General features: G+C 45.7%; 1 protein-coding gene across 1 annotated transcript in view; it reads right to left on the bottom strand.

Moving 5' to 3' along the window:
* The window catches only part of Usp13 (ubiquitin specific peptidase 13), a 118,320-nt gene that overhangs the window by 22,922 nt on the left and 69,813 nt on the right, over window positions 1–25,585 (bottom strand). The window contains exons 9-14 of the mRNA XM_059265342.1: window positions 22,176–22,247; window positions 21,764–21,857; window positions 12,225–12,350; window positions 11,137–11,290; window positions 7,459–7,633; window positions 2,595–2,683 (exon numbers count right to left, since the gene is read on the bottom strand). Coding sequence (XP_059121325.1) covers window positions 2,595–2,683; window positions 7,459–7,633; window positions 11,137–11,290; window positions 12,225–12,350; window positions 21,764–21,857; window positions 22,176–22,247 — 710 coding nt within the window. The remainder of the gene's footprint in view (window positions 1–2,594; window positions 2,684–7,458; window positions 7,634–11,136; window positions 11,291–12,224; window positions 12,351–21,763; window positions 21,858–22,175; window positions 22,248–25,585) is intronic.

Below are 25,585 nucleotides of genomic sequence, written 5' to 3'. Positions count from 1 at the left end.
GAGAGTAGTGGGACGTAGGTGTCACACTGGACAGCAACAGTCAGATAAGCCAGAGGTCACACACTTGCAGCTAGGCTATCTGTGGTCTGGACACATGCCATTTTGCATTTTTAAAATATGGACAAGATTCAATTTAGACTTCTAGATTTCTAAAACCATGAAGCTGCAGCACATTCTCCTGTGTTAACTGCCTGAGCCTCCCTTTAGCTTCCATTGTGGACAGTGGTGGCCTCTGTGACCACTTCACACTGACCCCACTGCTCTGGACGGCCTCAAACGTGCACATCATGCACATGGGAGAGGATGTCTCTCTGACCTATGCGATTACACATGGTGGAGCCCACCAGGAGAGCAGGCTGTGTATGCCCGTCAGGAGAGCAGGCTGTGTATGCCCGTCAGGAGAGCAGGCTGTGTATGCCCGTCAGGAGAGCAGGCTGTGTATGCCCGTCAGGAGAGCAGGCTCTGTATGCCCGTCAGGAGAGCAGGCTGTGTATGCCCGTCAGGAGAGCAGGCTGTGCAAGCCCGTCAGGAGAGCAGGCTGTGTATGCCCGCCAGGAGAGCAGGCTGTGTATGCCCGTCAGGAGAGCAGGCTGTGCACCCCTCTACCCAGCAGCTCTTCTTTCCTACATGTTGCTTCCCTGTCCTTGGTTCACATTTAAGTTTGAAAACTCCTTGTTTATACTTTTTTCAAATCATGACAGATACTATGATGATTCTAAGTTATAAATTATAAAGCTCAAAAGAACTTGACTAAATCCTAAGTGCTCACCCCTGGTGCTCTGGGAGGAAAATAAAACCCTCTTGGCTCAGCTGCTACTGCATTTGACTTGCTCAAATGCAAGCTTTAAAAGCCAAAGAGCATCTGAGACTCAGTGCTGCACCTATGCCCAGGAATAGAAGTAGGTTCAACTACAATCTCAGGGTTATGACCTTCAGGCCTGAAGAATAACTGCCTCCAAATGATGCAGATATGTAAACCCTACTTAAGACAACAAAGCAGGCTGGGCGTGGCAGCCTATGCCTGTAAATACAGAACTAGGGACATGGAAGAAGAAAGATCAGAAGTTCAAGGCTAGCCTCATCCACACAGTAAATTCATGGCCATCCTGGGCTACATGAGATCCTGTCTCAAAAAACAAACTGAATAAATAAGTATAAATAAAACAATAACCCAAGAACAAAAGCTAAGTTTGAAAAGTTAAATTTTAAGGACCAGTAAATCTAAACACAAGGTAAGACTCACCAAATTGATACAACTGTTCCTCAAGAGAAAAGCCCAGGCCTTCCCTGAGACTCCTTTAAACTCAGTCAATAAAATCTGATTTCATTTTTGTTCCTTCACAAAAATTCCAAGAACAAAAAGAAGGAAGGAAAGAAGGGAGGGAGGGAGGAAGGGAGGGAGGGAGGGAGGGAGGGAGGGAGGGAGGGAGGGGGAGAGAGAGAGAGAGAGAGAGAGAGAGAGAGAGAGAGAGAGAAAGAGAAAGAGAGAGAGAGAAAAGAAAGGCTGTGCAAAGCAGCCCAAAGTTTCCTATCTCAAGTATCTAGTCCCTCCCAGAAGCCAGTAGAGAACAGAGTGGTTAGTGCCCTGCCCTCAGACCTTCTCTGCTCCCTAAACTCTTCCAGCAAGAAAGTCAAGGGTCTCCTGAACACCGGGAATAGCCCAGCACAAAGGATGAGCAAACAGTCACTGTGTGCCCACCAGCACCAGGCTCCCTAGAAAATCACCCTGGCTGATTTTCCTCCTCACTCCCTGTCCCCTTCCACCAGGATCTGGATGACTCTGAAGACTTGCAGTGCTTCTTACAGAAGTGCTCAAACACAAATCTGTAAGAGACTGGCAAACAGTTTGAAGTCCTTGCTTGAGAAGCTATACAGGACAAAATACACATTTTTCCACATTCTGGAGCCACTAAGACCCATCAGATTCAACCCTGGTAGTGGAGAAAATGGCCTTTATGCCTTGTCTGGAAAATAAGCCTTCCACAATGACCAGCGCCTTGCATATGGGTGAGAAGAAAGTCCAGTGGAGGCCAAACCACATCCTTCTTTCAACTGTGCAAAGCAACTGTTTCCACATGACTGTTAGTAAAATTTATATGATTTAGATGAATGTCAGCAGCACCTACTGTGTCTCAGAGGCAGGGGAAGGCTGCTAAGAGGAGCGTATACCTCCAGCTACCTACGACTCCAAGGGTGGTGTCTAGACTAGCAATGCCAACCCAAGGCTGTGAGTCCAGAGAAAAGTGGGGTGGATTCGGAACACAGTCTCTCAGCCCACCCTGCATCTGCCAATTAGCATCTGCATTTTCTAAGGATCCCAAGTGATAACTATGCACAGTAACATCTGGGATGTGCACTTTCCCTCTTAAAGCCTGGTCCTTCCAGGGCTCAGTAGTGAAGGGGTCGTTAGCCGACGGCATTTCTTATTGTTGGTGTTTATCATAGGCTGTGAGTCCAGAGAAAGGCGGGAGTTAACAGAGAAGCAATGGGTTGGGCACCTTGGGGGCAGATGTTCCCACAGCCTCTTCCACATGCCATGTCTTGTTAAGGGGCTCACTCTATAGTTTAAGCAAAAGCATGCAAAGGATACCTACCAAATTTTCTGGGAACCCAGTCAAGACCAAAAGTGAACTTCTTTATCTGCACTACCAAGTATTCGGGGAATGAAGCAAAGCGAGATGTTCTGGGAAACACAAGGGGAGGAGATCAATCAAACAAGGCAGAACGAAAGGCAAACGCAGTCTAGGCACACAGGCAGCTTTGTCTGCGGCGCCCGGCAACGCCCAGGACTGCCCTGTGAGGAGGAACTGGACCACAGTCAAGCGCACAGCTACTCACACACTCGCTCCACCCTCCTGGCCTCTCCACAAAAGAAAACACTGAATGGAGGACATAGCGAGCATGGAGTGCGGCCGCTTCACAGCAGCTGCTTGGCCGCGACGTTCTGAAAAGTGCTTTTACATCATTTGGTTTCCCAGCATCTTGCAGGGTTTCCATGCATGCACTTGTAGGTGTTCCAGTCAAGCATGCACCGTGTCTGTGACATTCTCGAAGTGATTCAGAGAAGCCTTGCTTCACTGCAGCCTAGAATGATTGCCTCCTGGCAATGGCTGGTGCAGGGGAGACTTACCAAAATTGGGTTTAGGCTGACCTTACAGAGTCTCTTCAAATACCTGAATCCCTGGTAGCATGAGTCCTACAGACAGCTCCGTTTCAGAGTAATTATCTAAACTATCTAAATCTAAGCCTTCCTTTTGAGAAGATTTTAGTTTATGTGTATGAGTATTTGCCCGCATGTGTGTATATTCACCACATTTGTGCCTGGTCTTTGCAGAAGCAAGAAAATGGGGTCATGTCCTCTGGAACTGGAGCTAAAGGTGGTTATAAGCCACCACGTGGGTCCTGGGAATCAAACCCTGGTCCTCTGCAATAGCAACGAGTTCTCTTAACTGCTGAAGCATTTCTCAAGCCTCCTAAACTTTACATTTTAAAATTAATACGTTAACTCTGAGTTCACTTCAAACTGAAAGACCAGACATCCTGGGCTCGGTTTACCACTTCTATGCACAGGCTGACTATTCTGTTGTACATGAAATCCGTGCCTTTGTTCCTGCTCATTCAGTCACCAATCATTTCCAGCATCCAGTTCTATTTGGTTGTCTATGCAAACAAACAATGAGCCACATCATTTCTCAGCCTTTTAGCTAAAATCAAGGATAGAAAATGAGCCATGGACAGTACAATGGGCCCATTTTAAAATAAAAGATTCTGAGCTACCTCCTCTAAACCCCACTTTTTGAATTAGAGCCTTCTATTTGGAATACATCTTTTCCCAGAATGCACAAAGCAAATGTCAGTGTTTTACTGCCCTCTACTGCACAACAGTAGACACAGCACAGGGCTGACCAGGAGCAAAGAGAAAGGTAGAGCTTTGGTCTTCAGTAGGCTCCTTAATTCACTCCAAATCTGGGTAAATCACTGGCCTTCTGAGGCTTTTTCTACATCTAGAAATGAACTCACTCGTGTATCTGCTGCCAGCGTTGTACAGTGCTCACACTAGTGAGAACCTCTTGACACACTAGACACACTAGAACTGAAGTGAATTGTCAGCCCTGAGGTCTTGGACACTGAATCGGTCCATCATTGGCCTGTATTTTCCCCCAGACAAGTTACATAGCCTGCTGTGTCTCAAATTCTCCATCACAAGGATGGTAGAAGGGAACAGGCCGTAATGCGAGGCAGCTACTAGAGCTTGGTCTTGTCAAGGAACTGATCTAGGATTGTCCTGGCTCTTGGAAGAAATGTATAGTCCCTGCAACCAGGTTCTCTGATTGTCTGAGAAGCCTCAATAAACATCATTCTCACTTAAGTGAAGCCAAGACCTCCGGTTTATCAAAACCAACAAATTCACCTGCTACCATGGCATTATAAAAAACCTGCTAAGTAGAACAGAGTACTAGTCCCTTTCTACTAAATGTGCCAAAATATGATAACTAGTCAACCACATGCAGACCACATGATCCAAGGCAAACACACACTCACACAGACACACACACACACACACACACACACACACACGCACTCACTCACTCACTCACTCGGAAGATCATAATAGTGACAATAAGGACACCACCCATCCTACAGCTACTGACAGGTGTCATGCAAAGCACTTTGCTCTGCTCAGCTCCCTTGGACCACCTCAGTTCTATAAATACTCCTGTTATCCCTGCTTTACAGATAGGAAACAGGGCCCTGGGAGGAGGGTCATTTGGCCAAGGTCACATCGCAGCTGACCTGGAGAGTCTTCTCTGGAGCCCACACTATGCTCCTCTCCCCCAAATGACAAAGAAGAAATGGAAATCCCTCCACAGCCATATGGGCTCAAGGACAGGAGGTGAGTCTTGTCCAGTCCTCTGCAGATGTTCCAAACAATAACAGTCTTCCCAGACACAGTCTGCTAGGGTCATTTACACCAGTGCTTCTCCACCTTCCTAATGCCTGGACCCTTTAATATAGTTCCTCATGTTATGGTGACTTGCAACTATAAAATTATTTTCGTTGTACTTTATAACTGCAATTTTGCAACTATTATGAATCATAATGTAAATCTCTGCATTTTCCAATAGTCTTAGGTGACCCTGTGAAAGGGTGGTTCAACCTCCCGAAGAGGTCCAGACTCACAGGTTGAGAACCCCTAATTTAAAGGATCATTATGTCTGGGCCATCCTGACCTACAGACCCACCAAGATCAACCCACTCTTGGTTTTGTTTTTTGTTTGTTTTTTGTTTTGTAACACAGAGGTGTGTATGTAGCCTAAGCTGACCCTGATCTCTCTCTCTCTCTTTCTCTCTCTCTTTCTCTCTCTCTCTCTGTTGTCTAGGCTACCCATGAAAACTCATCATCCTCCTGCCTCAGTTTTCCAAGTTCTGGGATCACAGGCATGCACTACCACACCTGGCCACCAAGGATACCTTTTGCCTTTTTCTGGCTTTTCAGGCTCTGGGTCTAACAAAAGGAAAGTTCAAGACCTTACATTAACAAAATGTCAGTCGAGTCACAGCCTACATTGCTAAAAAATAAATTAAAAATAAAGAATTTCCAGAAGTTCACTAGCTGGATTTGCTTATCATTTGAAACATTATAAAGTATAATAAGGAACACTAAGCATGGCTACACATGGACATGAGCATAATATGGTGGGTAACAGAGACAAGCCTGGGTTAAGTAGGAGTGCCGTCCCTGAGCGCAGTCAGACCAGTTCTATCTCCTAAGCATGCCATTCACTGGCAAACTGCTTCTTCTTCCATTGACCCATCTATAAAGTGAGAGACTAAAGGAACCTACCTCACACCACTAAGACATATTACATCTGATAACTGGTGGGTGGGAGGTTGGCCTACAGCAAGACCCTATCTCAAAACACAACAAAAATAATAATAAAGAAACAGCTGACGGCAAGTTCATTGCCAGCTCCTCAGTAAATAGTAAATGGTGGGGATTTTAGCAGCTCTAGTCCTTTTCTTCCCCACGAGGACTGTTTCTTCCAATAATAACAATTGTTATACAACACTAATTCTTTTCACACATAGAAAAAAGTATATGCAGGCTGAGGACATGGCTCTTTGGATAAAGCCCCATAGGTTTGGGGTCCTGGGTTCAGATACCCAGAAACCATGTAGTGCCAGGCAGTGATACACTCAAGCGTCCCAGTGCTCCTACAGTGAGGTGAGACATGGAATCCCTGGCAGCTTGCAGGCCTGCTGCAGCATGGCTGATATATGCAATGGCAATAAAAAGAGAGGCCATGTGTCAAACCAGGGAAAAGTGGGAGAAGACTGTCCTCTGACTTACACATACACATTGAGGTAAATGTGTACCAGTATGCACTGCACATGCTTACACACACACACACACACACACACACACACACACACACACACACTTCAGAAGTCCCTGCAACAAAACTTACCCAAGGATAGACAGCTGATAACAGAATGAAAGGCTACCAATCCTCATCCACATTGGACCTTCTCAAACTTACTTTGATTAAAAATGGGGCTTTTGATGGGTTTTGTTTTATTTTGCTTTGTTTTGTTCTTTTGGTGTCTTTGGTTTTGCTGTGAGGTGTGTGAGGACTTGGCTTTTGGAGTGGTAGTTGTTTTGTTTTGTTTTCTGTAGTACTGGGAATCAAACCCAGGGCCTCACGCCCACTAAGCAGGCACTCTACCACTGAGATGCACCTCTAACCCTGAGTGTTTGAAATAAGGTGTTTTGTTTTCCCATCTCTGGCATGTGAAGTCTAATATGAAGCAAAGCACTCTTGCCCCAACTCAAGTGGCAATACGAAGAGTGTCAGCAAGGACTGACTGTATCAAATGATTAAGTGGAGGAAAAAAACTGCATGTACCTGACAGTCAGACTCACAATACGAACATGAGGTATCTCCTGACTTGGTCGTAAGCAGCTCACCAATGCTCATGCCTATCTAGCATGCCCAAGACTTCCCCGGAAGGCACACAATCAACCAGGGCCTATGCTAAAACTTAACTGTAAAATTACAACATAATGCAGTGATGTTTACATATTGAAGGCTGTCATGAGTACCTTTGTGATGTATTTATCAGTTATCATTCTTGCCATGTGGGAGTGAGGGTGTTTCTCAACCCTACTCTCATGGCAAGAGAAAAAAAAAAGGCAAATTTTAGCTGCAGAATAAACCACAATTTTGCTTTAAAAAAAAAAAAAAAGAGGTGGACCCTCCCCCACTCAGCACAGAACTCAAATCATAGGACTGTCTTATTGGTCAGGCTCATCAAGTGACATGAGTGACAGTATTTCACACACCATCCCACCCTCATAAATAGCATTCATGGACTCTCAGAACACCCAGCCCCCTCCCCTGCTTCAGCCCCCACCTCAGTAGCCTCTCTTTCCCTGTTAAGGGAGGCCTTACTCACTTCACCCCTGCAGACTTGGCCTGCAGGGCACTGCTCCAGAAGTCGTCCACGTTGTCTGGTTCAGCAAAGGCCTGAAGGCAGGCACTGAATGGGATCTTGGCTCGCACCAGCTCGGGAAGGGGTCTTCGGTTTGCTTCCGCTTCCCTTCTCATCAGTTCATAGGCGATCAGCTCATCTGAGGAACAGGAAGGAGCCTGCAGTCATGCTTCTCTTCCTCTTGAGTGAGGGCTGCTGCCTGTCTGTCCGTTCTGGAGAAGCCTGCCCAAAGCCCCTTCCTAAACCTGACAGACTGTGTAGAGTCAGAAACACTCTTTACTTCTATTTTTCGTGCGTTTGCTTGTTTGTTTTGTTTTGAGACAGAATTTCTCTGTATAGCTCTGGCTGTCCTGGAACTCACTCTGTAGGCCAAGCTGGCCTTGAACTCACGGAGATCTGCCCACCTCTGCCTCCCCAGTGCTGGGATTAAAGGTGTGTGCCACCACTGCTATTACTTCTATTTTTTTATTCTTGTTTTTGCTATTTCATTTTGAGACCAACAAGAGGGAACTGAGTTCAGATCAGATCATGTATGGAACATCAATGATACGGGGGACCTGCTGCTCCATTTTCCCAGCCTGTGGTGACCCAAGTGCTGCTCTTCATACTTCACCCTAGAGAGTTCTGCAGCTGTGAGAGAGTCAAGGGCTCTCCTCTCCCCAGGCCCTTCACTCCCCTGAAGAAGAAACTGAGGCTGAAGATCAAAACTAATCAATCACTGACAAGCCTAGACACTTATAGTCTTGGTCAACAAACACAGACGAGGCCCAAAGGAGATGTAAAATCGATGTAAGGTGCTAGCATTCTGAACCGCCCCTTGGGGACTCGCCCAGCATCTTGATGTCATCTTACATAAAGCTCCCTTTAAGAGGAAAAAAATCCCTCCTCCCCTCTTTTCTCTCTCTCTGTCTCCATGGGGTGTGCACCTCCATGCTTTCGCTTCTCTCTCTCTCTCTCTCTCTCTCTCTCTCTCTCTCTCTCTCTCTCTCTCTCTCCCTTCTCCCCCCTCCCTTCCCTTCTCCCTTTCCCCTTTAATAATAAAACTTTCCATGTGAATGCATGGTGTGAGTAACTTTCCACTGTGCCCCCTTGCCCCCCGCCTGCATGGTGTGTCTCTTTGGCTCAAATCCACCAAGGCCTCTCTCACGCCGCTTCACAACACAAGGGGTCAGATTTTTCAAATGATCAGGTGTTTGGAGGCGGCAGAGGAGGGGTGGGGTGGGGGGTGGGGTGAGAGGGAGAGGAAGAAAAAGAAAATCCCTGCTGCCAACTTCAAGTTGTCCGGAAAATAACATGACCAAGGAAAGGAGATGACATCAGGACTGTCGCTGAGCTCCAGACAATGGCCAGAGTCGGTGTCTCGTGCTTTCTGATTTGGTTCCTCCAGCAACTGTGACTGTGGTCATGGGATCCACAACGGCATGCAGGCATGGGGAGTATGTGTCTAAGTTTGCCCTTATCCACCAGCACCACCCCAGAAGTACACTGGGGTGTACTTCAACACTGATGAAACAGCATCCAATCCACTGACCGGAGGCCTCTCAGGCAATCTCTACTTATAAAGTGATCAGACAAATACTACGAGGAAAGAAATGAGTGTGCTGGGAACCCTTTAGGAGTCAGAGATCTGATCCTATTTTGACACTAACTGCAGTTAAAACATCACAGGTACTTGGAATGTCATTTCTGGTTGATTATTTCACAATAGCAATAACAACAACAAATAGTCCCTCCTAATAGATTGGCTGGTGCACACACTTATTTCCTAAAAGCCCCCCAGAAAGCTTTTAAAGCCCCTTCTCTGTCTACAGTCAGCTTGCAGTGTAGTACTTCTATCTAGCATACAAATGTTAAGTAAATCTCTTTTCTTAAAAAAGATTACCACTCACATAGTACAGCGAATTAGAGATCACAGGACTGTGAAAGCTATCAAAATCCAAATTCTGCCATTCATTCTGATTCATTCTGCCAAACTCTACCAACCAAATAAGCAAAGTAAGCGTTAAGGGGGGGAGAGGGGTCTTGTGCTTCTACCTGGCAATAAGAACTATCACAAGAGGATCCGATCACAGTCTTGCATGGAAGCTGCTTCTTCTGCAATGACACCCACTCGGCCTGAATGCTGCTAAGCCTATTAATCCTATAGCCCGGGATTCCTGTATGCCACCAACTTATGCAACCCTCCTCATTTTGCATTTAAGAAGGTCCCTCTGCCTCACCATCCTTGAACACATACACAACTTCCTATACATCGTGTGCATTCCCTCTGCATTGACACTCTCAAAACTACATTAATTTTTGAAAACACTCTTTGTCACCGAGGCTGACAGAACTGAACAGAACATTAAGTCTGAGGTGAGCAAGTAAAACTGATTGTTCCTTCTAATGGCTCAGACTGATTGTCAACTTGGCAGGCGTTCCCATCATCTAGGAGGTAAAGCCTTCAGGCACAGGTGTCAGGGATTATCTAGATTAGTTTAGCCCCTGACCGTGCCTGTGAGGGATTATCTTGGTTAGGCTCATTGGAGTGAGAAGATCCACCCTAAAAATGAGTAGCACCATCAGCGTCCTGAGTGCATTAGAAGAAAGCAAGCTGACCATGAGCATTCATCTCCCTCTGCTTCCTGGCTGGAAAACGTAATGTCACTGGCTCCCATCAACATGACTTTCCTATCACGATGGACTATATGCTGTAACTTTGGCACAAAGTAAACTCTCTCTCTTCCTTCTCCCCTCTTTTTTTTCAGCAGTTTTTGTCAGGCACTTTATGACAAGAGGAAAATTAACTAAGATAGCCCTCACTCTCAAAAGGCAACAAACTGCACACTCCACAGCCTTCCGTACCTCGGATGATGGACAAGAATCTAAATGTAGTCCAAAGCTGTGTGCATACATAGACAACGGAAATAATTTCATCTTCAATCATCAGAGTCATCACTTCCCAAAATCACAGTAAATTAACTCCCCCAAAGAGTAGCAATAGGCGCTCAGAGAGGAGTTTTTACAAGGATGGCAAGTACCCCAAAAAGAGCAACAGCCATCTTGCCCTTTTCTTCTCTAAGACCTGAACTCTAAGGGATACTGTTCATCCCTTCTACCTGGAAGAATCAGATCGTACTGATGGCATGAGAAGGAGCCATGCCCTGAAAGCCATGGCGGCACCTCTCCTGAATTTCAAAGTCCAGACATTCTCCTATTGGGCCTCCTTGCTACAGTGTGCCCGGCCACAAGTTACCTCCCAGGAGGCCTGCCTTAAAGACCCAGACAGAAAGCATGGTTGCTTCCCAAGGTTTCTGATTCCACTTCTAACTCCAAAAGAAGCATTTTCATCCAAGTTTATACCACAGCATATCATCAATGACATGAGAGCATCCCTACCCACATCACCACAAGTAACACAATTGTGCCAACTGCAGCCTAACCATGAGTCACATTTTCTGGGCTCTAAAGTAGCCCCTGTCCATAACTCCTCCACCAAGCCTGCTATGATACATTTAGCATCCTCCACAGACAAGTCACACGGGGACTTGGAAAAACATGAGAAGGACCGTACAACCCAAACACAGCCCATCCCAGGGACTGGGCTCCTTGTCTCCGGGGCAGGGAGACATATGTGGCTCTTTTCTCTTTGGGGACCGTTACCTTTGTTGGTTGCTGCCTCCATGGCCACAGGTAGCTGCATGAGATAGTCCACCCGCTCTGTGTAGCGGACTTTTCGGGTCTGACAGCACTGAATGCGTTCCTCCACCAGAAACCGGAAGACATCACTTGGGTTTTCTGAGCCAATTCGATTCCTCTGAAGGGCAGATAACACCAGGTTAGCGGATGCAGGGGAGTGAAGCCACGGATGGAAAATAGCACAATGTCAGCTCTGATTCTGCCATTAAGAGCTTGCTTTACATAGCATTTTTTCTGGACATTACAGTCAACAAGACTAAGACATTGTGATTCATATTGTGTCCCAAAATGAGAGGTTGGGTAAATAAATTCAGATTCACCTGTGAGTAATATTACACAGTCATTAAAATCATAGACAGTTGAGTATGGGTGGAATTAGAAGAAGGAAGGGAAACAGGTTAATGAAATAATAGAAAGAGGAAAAAAGTCTGTCCTGGGAAAACCAAGGTATGTTTGATACAATTTCAAATGTATTTAATGTAAACTATATATACATAAAGAAACTGCTATATTAGGATACACAAGGATATGGCAACATCCTTCCAACAGGTTAAGGGAAAACACTACTCACAAACAGAATTCACACCTGATTGGGAAATGGCTGAAGGATTAGCTGCTAAATGTTAACTCAGCCATTGCTACTGTGGCAGTTCCGATTTTCTCCTGAGTTTCCTCCCTTTACCATAAAGAATACTTCCATAATCAAGGGGAAAGGCTGCTGTTTTGTTTTCAGGTAAATTCTTCATGGCTTCTACAAGCTGCACCGGAAGTGTGATCACGTGAGTGGCAGCTGGATATCATATACCTGGAGAGGCTCTCAGGGGGCTCTGTCCAGAGACCATCACACCCATAACAGGCACAGCATGAAAGCCACACAGAGCCAGCAGCATCTGGAACCCAAATGGGAGAGGCAGCCACATCAAGTGTACATGGCAGAGACAGCCAGCAAGAGGCCCAGTGAGTGACTGATGGAAAGAGAAGGGGCATTTGGTGAAGCCGTACCAGAGCAGCTGCTGCACTTCTGACCACCCCGCAGGATTCTCAAGACTTACCTCCACTAGATTGACCAAGTGCAAGAAAAACTCCTGGGCATCTTGCTGTCTGTTAGAGGAGAATTCTGGGTGGCTCTTGCTGACAAAGGCCTTGAACATGCGTGGAGAGATTCCATTCTGCTGAGGCTAGAGTATAAAGACAAAATCACCTTATATAGGTGAAACCCTACTACAATTATTCTGCTTAAAGGGACACAGTAATAAAATGCCTCGTAGTGACATAATGCTATACCCATAGATAAGAGCATCACTTGGCCCACATCAGAGAAGCTTCTTGGGTAATTACCACAGAGTCCTACAACTGAACAATGGCAGAGAATGAGACTTTACAGAGCACCCGGTCCTAAGTCCCTTCAAGGCTCAGGAATCTATGCAGAAGAGGAGGCAAAAAAAATTGCAAGAGCTGGAGGTGATGGATGACTCCAAAGAAACAGTGTCTTCCAGACACAACAGGACTGATGCACCCATAAGCTCACAAAGACTGGTATCATGCACAGGACCCGCACAGATTCAACTAGATAAAATCCCAGCACTGAAAGAGGAAAGTGGACACGTGATCCCACCTCTAACAAGGAAACTGTCTGCAATGGTACTTGCTGACAGAGAAGACTGTTTTCTTTAATGGAGCATCACTGGATATAGCAACTATACTTTAGGAAAGGCCCTGTGGCCAGTAGTCGGCAACACGAAATGAAGTCCATGTTTTGTTTTGTTTGTTGGTTTTTAATGGGCTTTTTGTTTTGTTCTGTTTTGGAATTTTGTCTTACTGTTTTTTTGTTTGACTGTTGGTTTTTTGCTTTTGTTTTTGTTTTTCATTTTAGAGAAAGAAGAAAGAGCATGAAGTTGGGTAGGTGGGGAGGATCTGAGAGGAGTTACAGGAGAAGTGTTAGAGCCCACAGAGGTTTCCTAGTGAGAGCTGAGCTTGCTTTACCAGCAGGGCTGCATAAGAGGATGACTGGACCACGGGCCTGGGTACCAGGTGTTTGGAAGGGTCTACACTTGGTTGTATCTAGCAAGAGGGGAGGTCTTTTGCCTTGTTCCTTGGCATTGTTATAAAAAGCCCTTTTGAATAAAGTTCTGGGCTGGTGGATAAGAATGCAGGCCCTCCCGAGGCTATCCTGTGTTTCTGTCTTTTTCTCTCCCCTCTGTCCTTCTATCTAAATCTCTTATCCCTCTCTCTTCAAGAGTACCCTGGGGTAAAGGTGGGGACAGGTCCTTTATAAATAAACGCTAAATTAAAAGAATAATAAATCAGCAGATAGCCCTTTCATATATATCTGAAGCCTGAATGGCAAGTGGGTCCAGTCTAACTGTAAATTCCACCTTTCAAATGAGGGAAAAGGTAACCATGACAAGAGCCAGCATCTACAGGATATGGGGACAATGCTCTGTAAACTTTATGAGAACAGGGATGATTCCACAGCAAAGTATTCATCTAGCATGCATTAAGCCTGGGGCTCCATCCCCAGCACCATAGAAAGCAGGTGGGGTGGTACCTAACACTCAGGAGCTGGAGACAGGGAGATCAGAAGTTCAGTGTAATCAGAAGTTCAGTAGTACATAGCAAGTTCAAGAATCACCTGGGATCCATAAGGCTGTCTAAAAATACAGACACATATGTATACATATATGTATATGGATATACAGAGACACACACACACACATACATAGCGAAACCTTACATGAGAACAAATTGGGACTCTTCCTGTGGACTCAGAGATCAGGACAATGGGTGAGCAATGTCCTACTTTGTTAACAGGCTTGAGGCCCATCCTCACAGTACGAGTGACACACTGGTCAAACTTCAGAGCAAAGTAGAGATGCGCTGTGGAGGGGAACTCTGGCAGTTAAGAGGAGAAGCTGGTTCACGGGGCCAGGGAGGTGACTTGACAGTTAAGAGCACTCACTGCTTTGCCAGAGGATCTGAGTCCAGTTCCCAGGCCCCACACCAGGCTTCAGGCAGCCCACAACCACCTATAACCTTAGCTTCAGAGGAGTCTGATGTCGCTGACCTCAGCACACACCTGCACTCACAAAGGTGGATTATTGACGCCTGTCAGAGCTCAGAAGGCTCACGGGAATGCAATATGCTTTGCTCTCTACACACAGATGCAAATTTGATTTTTTTCTTTTTTAGTTTATGGATATGTTCATGTGTGTGTGCAAATGTGCAAGCATGCACACGGAGGCCAGAGGTCCATGTTGGCTGTCGTCCTCAGTCACCTCATCACCTTCCTTTTTGAGACAAGATCTTTCACCAAACCTGAAGCTCATGCACCAGCTAAACCGCTGGCCAGTATGCATCAAGGATCACCCTGCCTCTGCCTCCCCAGACTGGGACTGGAAGTGACTGCTGCCTCCCCTGGCTTATTTCTGCCGCTTCTGATGGATTGTTCCCAAAGCCCTACATCCAAGGTTGATCTCTAACCACTAAATGCATGCACACACAGACGATACACATACACATACACACATACACACATACACACACACACACACACACACACACACAAGCAAAAGGCTGGGCTCTGCATACGACAATTTCTAAAAAGTCAAAATGAAAATTACAGAATGGAGTTACAAAAGTCACACTTTCCCTTTGACAGTGGCCTAGTGACATCACCTCAGAGTTCCTACAGCCCTAGCATGCAAAATGAGGGCAGAGGATGACACGTGGCCTGCTGTCTTGGTTGTAAGCTGTCTCTTGACCATTCACTTTGTAGAAGGGTGGCCCAGAGTCTCCATAACAGCAACCTCTGAGGGAGCCTGTGGTCCGACTAGGTTACTGTACTTCTTTCTCCATCAGCAAGTGGAAAAGAGACCAGCTAAAGTTAGAGAGGACTACAGTGCTCAGATTCTCCCAGATGCTTGCACAGGACTTTCTAACAGCATGTTGGCACACAGCCAGCATCCACTCATTCCCCAGAGCCCAGTGCTTTAATTAATAAGCAAGAAGTGAGCTAGCTGGAGCTTCCAGCACATCAGAGCAATGCCTGAAGATATGTCTGACCACAGACACAGCTCAATCTGTCCCTAACACGTGGTGATATTTTACTTGTGCTGAAATGTGATATTTTATTTGTATGTTAATAAATAAAGTTTGCCTGAAGATCAAAGGTCATAGTCAACCATAAACAAAAGTCAGGTGGTGATAGCACACACCCTTAATCCAATCACATGGCAGGCAGAGTCTCTGTATGTTCAAGGACACAGCCAAGTGTGGTGACATATGCCTTTAATCCCAGTACCAACCATAGAGACCTGGAGGTCTGTATAGACAGGCAGTGACGAGGAAGTGATGAGGCTGGGCTTAGAGCCAATGAGAAGGCAGAACAGCAAGGCAATAAAAGCTCAGGTTAGACAGAAAGAGGCTCGCTTGGGAAGCAAGGCGGTGTGGTGAGCTAAGGTTAGTTTGGTGGCTATCACTATTGCTCTGATCTCTATGGCTTGCACCCCTGTATTTGGCTCTGTGTTTCTTATTTAATAAGACTGTTTAGAAGTTCGTCTACAAACACACAAGTTTACAAGACAGTTGCTGGTCAGCTTCAGTAAGGCACAGTACTTGGAGGAAGAAGTGTTAGCATGACTGCTTTGAGTAACTGACATACAGGAATGCTTCAGTGTGCGGAGTATAACTGGGAATGGCGAGTTCCACTGGCAGCTCATTCTCCAGCAGCTTCAAGCCCAATGGGAACTGCTAACACTGAATCCCAGGCAGTCCTTTCTCCTCCTCCTCCTCCTGTTTGTCATGTGATTTAAAACAAGCAGCTGAAGTTGGTTCATTTGAGTTACATGACAACTCAACATGGTGGAGGGAGACACTTGAGGGAGACTGTGTCTACGGTTTGATTCTCGTAGAAACACTATTATCTTGCACTTATGTGCAGGGAAATGTGCTTTTTCATGTTAAGAAAAAAAGACAAGAATGTTACATTTGCCCAAGAGGGGTAAATACAAGTTAAAGAAAGCAAATCCAATGCTTAAAGCTAAAATCCTATCACCTCAGTGTGGCAGGAGGCTAGCTACCTCGGGCGATGCTAAAACGCACAATGGTGTCAGCCAAAATTATTTAATCTGGGAATCAGTGTCCCAGACACAGTTTCTCAGAATACACGACCACTTCAAACATGCTATTTTTAGGTGGAAAAAGCTCGAAGGGTTTCCACTGTTAAGTGGTTTGAAAGCACTTGTCGAGCATGAACAAGGAAGGATCTGCGTGTGAGCCTCAGCATACACAAACAAGTACAATAAATATCAAGAACAAACTCTTAAGGGCATGGTAGAGTCCTCCGTATCAAATACTGGGCTGGAGAGACGACTCAGCAGTTAAAAGTGCTTGATTTTCATTTCCCTGATGACTAAGGATGTTGAGCAATTCTTTAAGTGTATTTCAGCCATTTGAGATTCTTCTGTTGAGAATTCTATTTAGAGATGCACCCCATTTTTAAATTGGATTATTTGGTATTTTGATGTCCAGTTTCTTGAGTTCTTTATATATTTTGGAGATCAGCCCTCTGTCAGATGTGGGGTTGGTAAAGATCTTTTCCCATTCTGTAGGCTGCCATTTTGTCTCATTGACATTATCATTTGCCTTACAGAAGCTTTTCATTTTCAGGAAGTCCCATTTATTAATTGTTAGTCAGTGTCTACACTGGTGTTATATTCAGGAAGTAGTCTCCTGCCCGAGACAGCTGACCTGAGCTTATGGGAGATCCTTGACTCTGGACCAACAGTTAGGGAGCTTTCATGGGACCGAGCTAGGCCATCTACATGAGTGTTGCAGTTGTGTAGCCTGCTCTCTTAGTAAGGCTCCTAGCAGTGAGATCAGGACCTGTCCATGGCGCTTAGTGAACCTGTTCCCCACACTAGATTACCTTGCCCAGCCTTGATGCATAGGAGCTAGGTCCTGTCTCAACTTAATGTGCTATGCCTTTTCAAGCCCATGGGAGGCCTACCCTTTCCTGAATGGAGATAGGGGAGGAGTGGATGGGGAGGGAGGCAGATTGGGAGTGGGCAGGAAGAGAGAAGGGAGGAGAAACTGTGTAAAAATAAATTTTAAAAAATGTTAATAAAATAAATAAATAAAAATTTTAAAAAGTGCTTGATGATCTTCCCAGGTTCAGTTCCCAGCACCCATACTGGGCCACTTACAATCACCTAATTCCAGCTCCAGGCAATCCGAAGCCCTCTTCTGGCCTCCACTGACATATGCACACCTCTCTCTCTTCTCTCTCTCTCTCTCTCTCTCTCTCTCTCTCTCTCTCTCTCTCTCTCTCACACACACACACACACACACACACACACACACAAATAATAATAACAACAACAATATCTTTTATATTAAAACACTGGGTGGATGTCAATGTAACACAAACTCAGACATATCTGAGAAAATAAACCACAGTTGAGAAAATAAATGCCTCTCTAAGAACGGCCCATAGGCAAGCCTGTAGGCAAGGCATTTTCTTAATTAGTGATTAATAAGGGAGGACCAAGCCCACTTTGGGTGGTGCCACCCCTGGGCAGGTGGTCCTGGGGTGTATAAGAAAGCAGGCTGAGCAAGTCATGAGAAGCAAGCCAGTAAGCATTGCTCCTCTATGGTCTCTGTGCCAGCTCCTGCCTCCAGGTCCCTGCCTGTTTAAGGTCCCTCAGTGATGGACTGTTCCCTAGAAGTGTAAGACAAAACAAACCTTTTCCTCCCCAAGTTCTTTCTGGTCACGGAGTTTTATCACATCAATAGAAACATAACTAAGACACTGGGATTCTTTATAGATGAAATGGTTTATTAACCGAGACATTACTAACAATCCAGGCCTTCCCTTGGTCTATGGCAGATGGTCTGATATCAGGATGCGTATCTATCAGGAATGAGCCAAGATACAAGACAAAATGCAGAGGTGAGAAGTGAAAAGCTCATGCTACTGAGCTAGCAGGTAATTTGCACACTTGAAATGTCCCATCTACGCAAGTGCTGGAGCAGGATCGCAGAGCTGTCCACAGCTGCACAGACACCAGATAGCCCGGGTCAATTCCCACATCCACAGCATTCTACCGTTCAGCATGGATTTCTGTCTCCACACAGGAAGAGCCTGGCCCCAGCAAACATGATGTGAGCTGTTTGCAGAATAATTCCCTCCACCATCAGAAGTAGAGTTCTGCTGTGGACTATTAGTCTATATGAAAAACTGCTTAAAGCCAACATGCTCAGGACTACAAAAGAAAATATGCTCAGTCCCTGTTCTACCCTAAATGTCACAGGAGCCACATCGATGTTGAACCAAAAGCCTACTCCCACCCTCCACCCCCAGACAAGACCTTCTCTCTACCTCCAGGGAGCACAATGCAGCTACTCATGGTCAGAGGTTTTTTCTTTTTAACTTTTGTTTGTTTTAGGTAGGGCCTCATTTAGGCCAGGCTGGCCTAGAGCTCACTATGTCCCTTGAATTTATGATCCCCCTGTCTCCACCTCCTGTTTGTTAGAACACAGTCCATTGATGGAGTCATGTGAGGAGAATTCTGCATGCTTGTGAAAACTCCAAGAAAACAAGACAAGAGTCTCATTGATCCCAGTTTCTTCAAAACATGGAATTGTCCTTGGAATGTGTTTTCCTGCTCCTCCCAGGTGCAGCAGATAGGAAGGAGTTTACTTTAGATTACTCATTATTGCTTGCCTTTGTTGATCAGTGTTTGAACTATCCTTTATATGCCTCCATGAAAAAACATGTTTTTGCCATGTGCAGCTTGTCCTTGTGATTGTATACAGCTTGAACTCATGCGAACTTTACTGTTGTGTTTTTTTGTTTGTTTGTTTTAATTCTCTGACGCTCTGAACAAAGACTTCAGCCTTCCTCTTTGATCGGCTCCGTTCTCCCAGGTCTGACTGCCTCTACAGCAGTGACACTTTGTGACGGGATTACAGCCCTACACCACCACACTGTCTATGCAGGGCTCTGTACGTGTTAGGTCACTGCTCTACCAATAAACACTCCAGGACTCTTTCCTCCAGACCAATAGTTTCTACACTGCAGGGAAGTGTTTTCTAAGTCATCTAGACCAAATGTCACAAACCCAAATGCCAGGAGCACTAAACAGGTCTCAAGTCACAGCGATTGGAGTCATCTGGGCATCGTGTCCTTCCTCATATTAGAGGGCTGCCAGTGGGCTCCAGCTGTCACTGAGGGGCTAGGGCTTGCATAGCATGCATGAACCAAGAAAACACACTCAGCCCAATGTGGCCCAAGTGAAGGCAGTCATACTCCGCCAGACAGAGTAGAGGTTCCCACTTGCCTGCCCAGCCGGTACCAGCAACTGGATCGGATGCTGAAGGGCGGAAGAGCTGCAGGCAGTTGTCTGTGAGATGAAATATATTGTACCCTGATCATCCTAAGAGCTACCTCTTCATCGGTGGTCAAGGACATCATGATAAGAGCAAAATTCAGTTTTATTTCCAGACACTGCTCACCTGGAGAGTTTACATTTCCTTAAGTAAGGGGATTCTAAAAGCACAATAATGGTCATAATCGCACACAGATTTTCCCATCGTCAGGACACTCCTAAAAGTACCCCAGCTGCAGCCATCTGAAGGCTGTGGCTTGATGATCTGCCTATAGTTGCACAGCCCTGCAGGACCAGGCTCCTTGTCTCCACCAGACAAGGTGGAGGAGTTTCCACCACCCCCCCATAGAGTTTCCCGAGGCCCAGCCTAAACAATATCCCAGAATAATGAGATCAGAACACCTAAACAATGTCCAAGAATAATGAGATCAAACACAATTTTGTTTTAATCAACCATCACTCCTTCAAAGTTTCATGGAAGCTAGAGAAAGAAGCCTGGGTGATGCCACAGCCCAAACATCCCCCGTGTGTCCCCAGTGAGGCTCCCTTGTGTCCTGATAGATCTGTGGTCCTTATCCTACAATGCTGGGTAAGAAGACAGCCTGAGAAGGTGTACTCTCCTGGGCTCTCTAAGCAAAGCATCTGTTTCCCTACCTCCCTCCTCCTTCCTAGCATGCTTCCCTCTCCCCATCCAGAAACCTATGTGGATATACTCCCCTTCACATCCTCCTATCCCTTGTCCACTTCCACCAGCAGCTGGCTCCATATGACTAAAATGAACTCTATTTCCACTCCTGCTCTTAAATCATGTCAGTTAAGGATAGCTGAGCTAACTGAGGAGCACAGAGGTCAAACCTTTAAGACGCAGCATGGAACAGGTCTGAGCACTACAGTGTACAGGTGAACACGGGGTACTCTGAAGAGACAGAGGAGGAAGCGGGTCTGGGTTTCACTCAGGACGCTTGTGGCCATAATTGTGAGGCATGCTGAACCCATCTATACAGGCTGTGCATTGCCAAGGGCACCATTCAGAAGAAGCGGGCTGCAAGCCGTGTCCCTGGAGCTGTGTAAGACTGAGGCTGGGAGGAGATTGCAGCTCAGTGTGCACACGGAGATCCAGCAAACCCATTTTTCAGTTAGTCTACCTATTAGCAGCAAGCAGCCGACTGACTTTCCCTAGCTGAGCATGCTGGGAAACCACTCAGCAATGTTCCACCAGCAAGAACTTAACAGAAACTCTTAATCCTCAGCTCTGGGAGAGGCTGAGGAACCCATGTGCTGTGGTTTAACAAAAGAGAACCTGTAGTGAGCACTGTGGAAGCTGAGGCAGGAAGATCAAGAATTCAAGGCCAACCTGGGAATCTGTTGTAGAGCTTCTAATATTTTCTCCCAGTTGAAACATTCTCTCCAGAGACTGTGCACTCAGGAAACTCAGGAAACTTACAAGACTAAGGATGGTTCAAAACTTACAAGACCCTCCCTAAGGTTCTATAAGCAATGAACAATTCTTAGGGAAAGGAAACTCTTCACTAGAGCTGTCTGCAAATTGGACAGAGAGCCATAAGGGATGCTGCTTTTCTGAGTCACTGCCCATCCTGGGGTGGGCTGTCTTTGAGGAACCCACACTCTGTCAGTCATCCCTCATCCTTGTTTCTCGGAGTACTCCCCAAGAAACTCACTGGTCCCCCAAATCAGACTTAGGTAAACTGTTACAGTGGCCTGTTATGGGTGCCCTACCTCCAGTGAGTCCATGCTGTTCATATCTCTGAAGAAAAAGTTATACAATGCTAGCCTACACAGGGAGACTCTTTAGAAGGAAGAAAAGGGGGCAGAGAGGGAATAGAGAGGAAGGATGGAGAGATGGAAGGAGGGAGACAAGGGGACGGAGCAAAACTATCTGGAGCTTAAGATAAACACTGAGAGGCCCAGACTGAATCAGGGAAGGGGTAGGTTTTAAGCTTCATGATCCGATCCCAACTCTGCCTTAAGAAAATCACAAGAGCACACATTATCACCCATGTGTGACCCACGTCAGTGGAAATTGACACTGCCTTTTTTTTAAGAACACAGGGACAAGGACCCACTCACAGCTACCCTGACAGCCTCGCTCAATTTATAGCAGCTTTTTGCCAACACAGGAATCCCACATCACTGACCAAAGTCCCGCCCACCTACATGTCAACATGGCACACAGGGACACCTACCTTGTGTTCCTCCTTCATCACCTGCTCAATGAGCTCGGATTTCACGGGAGGCTTCGAGTACTGGCCAGAGAGGAGGCCATGCCCCAACTTAGTCCTAGCCAGGAGAGAGACAAACAATAAAGAGGCCACTGCTGTTTCCCACAGAGATGTGAAGGTCACCCATGAGTTCTTGTGGCGGGGGCTGCTCCTCACAAACAGCTTGGTTTTTGCCTCTGCTTGATTCTGACTCCACTCTCAAAGTTTCCTCAGTACTTTATAACTTTATTAATCTCTTCTTATAAAGGTAACACACACCCATTCTAGAACACTTAAAAATACAGAAAATAAAGAAGAAAAAGGAATTGCCTTCAACTCAGCAGTAACCAATGCGAACACCCCACCAGAAACTTCAAACACAGCATTGGACACTTACATCTGGGTGTTGAAGTCCTGCGTTGGATCTAATGGCGAGTAGTCAAATATCCTTGGGAGGTTTCCTACATACCTAGGAGACAACAGAACAGTCACCACAGAAACGGGACATCAGAAGCAAGGTGTCGCTCTACTGACACCCACTTGAGCAAAGGCTTTTCTGAGGTCCTCCCTCCACAGCAGACTCATCCCCAAATCCACGACGGACAGTCTCACCCTCCCTCGAGGCTCTGTGAAGCCTTCAGATGTGCCCATCTCCTCACCTGAGACAGAGGCTTAAGACTTAGAATTCTCTCAACAGTCTCCCACGTCATTCTGACATATCAGAAACCATGTCACTACAATCACTGCCTCAAAAACAAATGGCATCCAGCAAATGGGGAGGGTAAAGGAAGAGGGTTGCGAGTTCAAGGCCAGCCTGCTTGTGCTCCACAGTGAGACCCTGTCCCACACAAAACAGGTTAGGTTAGTGAGAGCCTTCTTCAGGCAAAGGGAAGACCAGACCCTGAACTCTGCCTGGCTCAGCTGTGGGTTCCTCCTTGTCCTTCCTTCTCAGAGTCTTTCTTTTTTTTCTTTTTTTTTTTTTTTTTTTGGCCTGTGAATTTTGCTCTATCACTTTATTGAAAGTCTCCATCCTCAGTTACGCACGATTGTGGTCTAATACCAACAATAATCTGATTGTAGGACTTTTATATAAAAACATTTTCCTTTACTGTTAGGAATTGTGCCAGTAACTTCAGGTAACAGCAATGACGACTACCCTAACTGCCTTTCTTGAGGTAAAGGTCTCTTGAAAAGAGACTTCTGTGAGGCTGAAAAATTTTTCCCTGCATCCCTCTGATCAAGGGGTTGATATTGCCATTATTTCATGAGAGAGATAAGAACTTGGGATGCACGTTTACTAGGTAGCACCCAAGTCACCCAGGAGTAGATGATGGAGCCCAGAATGTACGTACGTACGTACGTACACACACACACACACACACACACACACACACACACACACACACACACCTGGCTCCAAAGCTGAGCTCTGAAGCTGCAGGCTCTCACTGCTTGGCCACTCTCCCCCTGAAGGCCACAGTCCTGACAAAGCAGTAGGAGCCTTAACCCTGACATCTAATATTAACTTGTACTCACTCCCTCCACTCCCACAGCCCATGTCCTGTCCACCCTCTCTACTTTTTGTTGTTGTTTTGTTGTGAATTATTTGAGACAGGGTGTCACTCTACAGCCCAGGCTGGCCTCTGTCTTCATGAAGCCTACTGTTGCTGACTTTTCTGATCTCATTGTAAGCTCTCTCCCCATGTCCATGATTCTCCAGCTATTCACCAAGCTCACCCCTGCTTCCAGACCAGGCCATCTGCTGTCTCTTTTGCTAACACTTGATAACTCTTCCTCAGGTCTGTTGAAAGCCCCTTCCCAGACTGGGCAGAAAGAAGAGTAGCAGTTCACCCTCCTAGCTCCCTGCTGAGCTTCTCAACCTCCATCACTAGCTAGGATTACACAGTTTATTTATATTCTTTGTTATTTTCTGTGACTCCAGATTCCATACTAAATGCAATCTGTGCGAAGACAGAGACTCTATCGAGGCAGCATCTACAGTAACAGAACAGTGTCTAACATGGGAAAGCCTTTGGTACCAACTGAATGGGCTCATGTCATCTGTAAGGTTAAGGTCCCAGGAAAAAAGAAAAGCCACACCTGTGTTAAACACAAGCAATGCCTGAACTTAAAGATTATGGAGAGTGAAAATGTAGCAGACCAGAGCTAAATTATCTTAGGCTATTTTCAGTCCCTTTGAAAGTCATGTAATGCATCTAACCTAACACACTATTTATTAAGGTCTTTAAAATGTATTCTTAGCAAACAACTAGTTTCCACAAATCCAAAAGCTAAAACGCCGTTAGACAGTATCAATACCTATGGCAGATTTTCTGTGACCTGTCTGCCTGTGGTTCCCAGCAATGCATTTGGTAAACACTCTGATTTATGACCTTCTTTGTGCTGTAACTAACAAAATCTCATGTGACCAATCCACAGTGAGCATGTCTCTTGGGGCAACCTGAATACATGTTGTTCGCACATGTCACTCACGTTTGACCCAAGCATAAGCTATCTCTGTTCCTTTTGAGATGAGAGCTATGTTTACACACTGAAACGTCACATAGCCACTTTCAAAAATGACTCCCCATAACCCAACAGGGAATGCACTGCTACTCCTGGATGCCTGTCCCCAGCGGCCACATGTTCACAGCTGGTTCCCCAGCCTGTGGCATTACTGGGAGGTGGGAGCACATTTAAGAGGTGGGTCCTAGTGAGAAGAAGTTAATCCCTGGGGAAGTCCCTTCAGAGCAGACAGTGGGACCTCTCCACACCACACAAAGCACCCATGAAATGAATGAGTCTCCTCCACACACTTACTGCCACCACATACTACACCATCAAAGGCCCAAAGCAATGAGGCCAATGGTCAAGAACAGAGAGAGGTTTAAATCTTATATTCAATACCCAGGCATGAGCTAAACATTCATTAAAGAAAACATGTACAAAGTTAATTATTTGTCAAACTTCACAATGTAGAAAAAATTTCCTAGATAAAAAGCACTAAAAATGTTGAAATTTGAAAGAGCACAAGTTTCTTCTATTATAATTTAAAATAAGTAATAATTATATGCCACCTTCCAGAAGGGCATTTTACAAGCACTTCAGAAAGAAACCTTGAAGTGCACATCATGTAAGACAAACTTACATTAGCCCATACTCAAGAGATGATAAAAGACAGAAACATGGGTAAGAATTTATGAAAATAATATGATCCATAGTACATGCCTATGAAAAAGTTCCCCACGCTAGAACTTCAAACTTCCTGCCCCTTTCCCATCCCCCCATTCAGCTCTCAGTAGATGTCTCCCTATGACTGCCTTCTCCCCTTACCTTCATGGGATAGAGCACCTTCCTAACTATGTTCTTACACTCATCTACCGAATGTCTGTCTTGTGTGTTGCCTCAGGCCAGATACCAGACCCCTGAGTTTACTCTTGAATCACACACACACACACACACACACACACACACACCACACAACACACACACACACACACACACACACACACAACATAACATAGCTTATTCTTTACTGGAAAGCGGAAAAGTACATGTGGAAAATTGACAACATATTTTCAAAGCCAGAAAACAGCAAAGAACGGCTAAGTACTCAAATTCTGAGAGGAAAAAGGAGATTATCCGACCTAACATACCCTATGTAACCACGAGGGCTTCAGCTCCATGTGGGAGAAATAACGCCTTGTGCTGTTCTCGGCATGCTCTCTGCCAGTCAGTCTATCTCAACACGAATGTCCTCTCCCACACTGAACCCAGTGTGGAAACCTGCCCACTCTAGAGTCCTGG

Source organism: Peromyscus eremicus, chromosome 6, assembly GCF_949786415.1.
Source record: "Peromyscus eremicus chromosome 6, PerEre_H2_v1, whole genome shotgun sequence".
Taxonomy (NCBI): Eukaryota; Metazoa; Chordata; class Mammalia; order Rodentia; family Cricetidae; genus Peromyscus; species Peromyscus eremicus.
Note: the sequence above shows the minus strand (reverse complement) of the source record. Positions and strands in the feature narration are given on the sequence as shown.